Genomic DNA, 3,323 nt, shown 5'->3' with positions numbered 1-3,323 from the left:
TGAAATGACCAAAATGCCCTTTCGGGACATAGTTTGGCCATAAATAATAAACCTCACATATGTATAATATCTTACTGATGTAATGAGATAAAATAAATATTTTTACTGTTTAGAAAGGACCAGAACTTCAGTTTGTTATAAAATCTCTTTTTATAAATATCAAAATTTCCAAAATGCCCTCTTGGGACATATTTTGATTTAAATTACTTTTAGGCATAAACATTGATATATTACTGATATATTAACATGTTATGAGCATAATAATGATTAAGACCTATGTTATAGCTTGTCCGGTTACCCGTTACGCATTCACGCGTTCCGATCGGTTTACGTGACTAGTTTGCGTAAAATAACCGAAATGTGCTTAACCTTGTCATTAAAGCTTCATTTCCAGAATGTGTATAGCTTACCCATATTATACAAGTATCCAAGCTTGTCGGGTCAAAATCACATTCCATTCTGGTTCCCGCTTAATCTACCGGTTACGTCCGTAAGGTTTCTTTCTAGCTAATCGGTCTAAGTCCTTGACTTAGGAAAAGACCCAATAGCATCCTAATAGATAATTAAACCTTCTATACAGATTTATAGCTACCAGTAAAAAGTGCCTTTCAGGAACTCTAGGAAATTACTGCTACACCAGGTAAATACTTTTAACTTATTTTCCCTATACGGGCTTGGGATACGGTATATTAATACCGCTTGGTCGGGTATGGGATTGTTACGTCGGATTGTGATTTAATAAATCCGCATAACCCGTTTTAATCTGTATTGTTTGATAACATAAACATTTGGGGGTTAACGACCGTATCCTGGATATCCTTGACTCATTTAAGTTATTAATGGCCACGACTGTGCAAGGGGTGCAGGCATGCACCCGACAGATGCAAATGCTAAATATTAATTTACCCACAAGTTGGGGATAACTCCTTTGTGGGTTCAAAAGTGGTGAGTCAGTTAATCATGTCCGGCTTACAAACCGTCCCCACATGTATGACAAGCATATAAAACTGTATACAAGATCTTAATAAGATTGTCCCAAGTTATAAAGGATTTGTGCCTTGTGCATCTAAACCAATTTTCTTAATGTTTTCAAAACGAGTCAGTTAAAATGTATTTACTAGTGTATACTGACGTATTTTCCAAAGATTGATTTGACAGGTACTTATCGTAATAGGCTGGAGCTATAGGGTGTTGTAGAGGATCTCGCAAATCCCATAGATGCCCGGAGTCTGTAGTTTTTGATTTTTCTTGTTTTCTTGTTCTTTTGATCCGCCTGTGGATCTTATTACATTCCGGTCTGTATTTTTATTTGAACACCGACAGACAGTACGGTTTGTAATAGTTTATTACCCAGCCTTCCGCTGTGCTATATTATTGTGTGTTTGACAATGATGATATCAACTACGTCACAATACTCCCACCGGGCCCACCGGTAATACGTGGAAATTTTGGGGTGTGACAGGTTGGTATCAGAGCCAACATTGAGTGAATTGAACACTAATCTATTGTGTTCAATCTCAATGACACAATAAGCACAATCCTTAGACTCTCGAGTCTAGGCTAATGACCTAGGATGTATCTCTTATCTTCCTTTGATATCTTTATGTTTGTTTTATTTTGTTTTCTTGTTTAAACAGGAATCACCATCATGCCTCCAAGAATGCGCGGACGTGGCAAGGGTCCCATGAGGGGAGGACCATCATTAGCAGGACCGTCCCACAGACGCACCCCATCGGCGTCTTTCTCCACTTCTGATTCTCGTGATTTGTGGGGTCAACCTTTTGAACCAGCAAGACATTCTGTCTCGTTGAGTTCATCACCATCTTTTCACCCGTCCTTTGGACCACTTGATCCTCTTGAACCCCAGCACTCACATCACTCCCAACCATCTCATCACTCTCTTGAACCTCATCATCCTCATCATTCGTTGCAATCCCATTCATTTCACAATTCCGAGTCGATATATTCCCCGGGACAGTTCAACCCGGCCGAATATGTTAATGATTTTCTTGGTTTTAACCCAATGGGCCCTGAGGACCATTTCTCCCAAGAGATGGAAATGGATGATGATCCAGACCCGGAATTATAAACAGGAACCCCTGGCCACCCTGTTAGTATATCTAGTGGGTCTCCTTTCCAAGGATCACCTTATGATGGGCCTGACTCGTTTCAGGAGAAAATGGCTACGCATGATTGGTTCTTTACCCCGTCTTATCATAACTCTCTGGCCCAGCCGCCTTTGGATGATCCCCAACTTCAAGCTGTTACACCACCACCACTTCCAGTAGAGGAGCCACCACAGCAACCTCCGCCACCTCCCGAACCTCAGAGGCGAAGGAGGAACGCTCGTATGTCTGTCCGAGGAGGACCCCGTTTTAGTTCTCCTCGTGGTTCAAGTTCCTATCCCGTTATTCCTGAGGACCCCCAACTAGGTGGGCCCTCAAACGCGGAACCGGAGGATAATCCTCCGCAAGCTTCATATGCACCATCTCAGCCGCCTATGGGTTTTAACAACCCCATTCCGACATACCCAGGTTCAACCGGGTATAATCCTTATGTAGACCCGTCGGAATATCCAGTGGACTATGGAACTCATGACCCATACCTTTCAGCTGCTCAGTACCATCATCTTTATCCTTCCACTTACCCTTCTATGCTTCCAACGGACTACCCAATTCAGGGTTATCAATACCCTCCGCACCAACCACCTCCTTCTCAGCAATTGCAGCGACAACAACAAACGCAGGAGATCTTAGAAAGGTTGGAGAAGGTTGAGAAGAAAACTAAGAAAAACAAGGAAAGCCACACGAGCTTCATGAAAGGACTCGCCAACCTCATCAAGGGAAAGAAGAAATAGGGGGTTGTGTTGTTTCTTGTTTAATGTAATCATGTCCTTGCATGGACATTTGTTTGATTTCTGTACTAAGTCCCTGCGTGGACTTATTTTCATTTCAGTATACCCTTGCATGGGTAGTTTCTTTCGAAGTCCCGTTTAGGGCGAATGTATTTGCTTTCTTTATATTGAAGTTTCTATTTTTGATTTTAAACTATGTATTTTAATACACCAGGTTATTTCATTTCAATTTATAATTGATCTGCCAAAGAAACTCTTAGGGGTAAAACCTAGCCAAAGTATTAATTGGCTATGATGGTACAACCTCTTTAAGATATCAAATCCCTGTTAACATCATGTTAACATTCCTAGCTGTGCGATGCGAAAAAATCACACAAGCTTCCAAAAGGTACTTGGACCTTTCCAAGTTACATAAAGCCGAATTGGTCTATATGAATCCTGGCTAGCAAACATCAGTGTAATATACACA

General features: G+C 41.2%; 1 protein-coding gene across 1 annotated transcript; it reads left to right on the top strand.

Annotated features, from left to right (window-relative positions):
* The first annotated feature begins 2,179 nt into the window (after window positions 1–2,179).
* LOC110925013 (leucine-rich repeat extensin-like protein 3) lies at window positions 2,180–2,857 on the top strand. Its single transcript, XM_022168986.1, has one exon. It carries the CDS (start codon window positions 2,180–2,182, stop codon window positions 2,855–2,857), a length of 678 nt encoding a protein of 225 aa, XP_022024678.1.
* The last annotated feature ends 466 nt before the right edge of the window (window positions 2,858–3,323 follow it).

This window comes from Helianthus annuus, chromosome 17, assembly GCF_002127325.2.
Source record: "Helianthus annuus cultivar XRQ/B chromosome 17, HanXRQr2.0-SUNRISE, whole genome shotgun sequence".
Taxonomy (NCBI): domain Eukaryota; kingdom Viridiplantae; phylum Streptophyta; class Magnoliopsida; order Asterales; family Asteraceae; genus Helianthus; species Helianthus annuus.
This window is presented reverse-complemented; position numbering and strand designations above follow the sequence as displayed.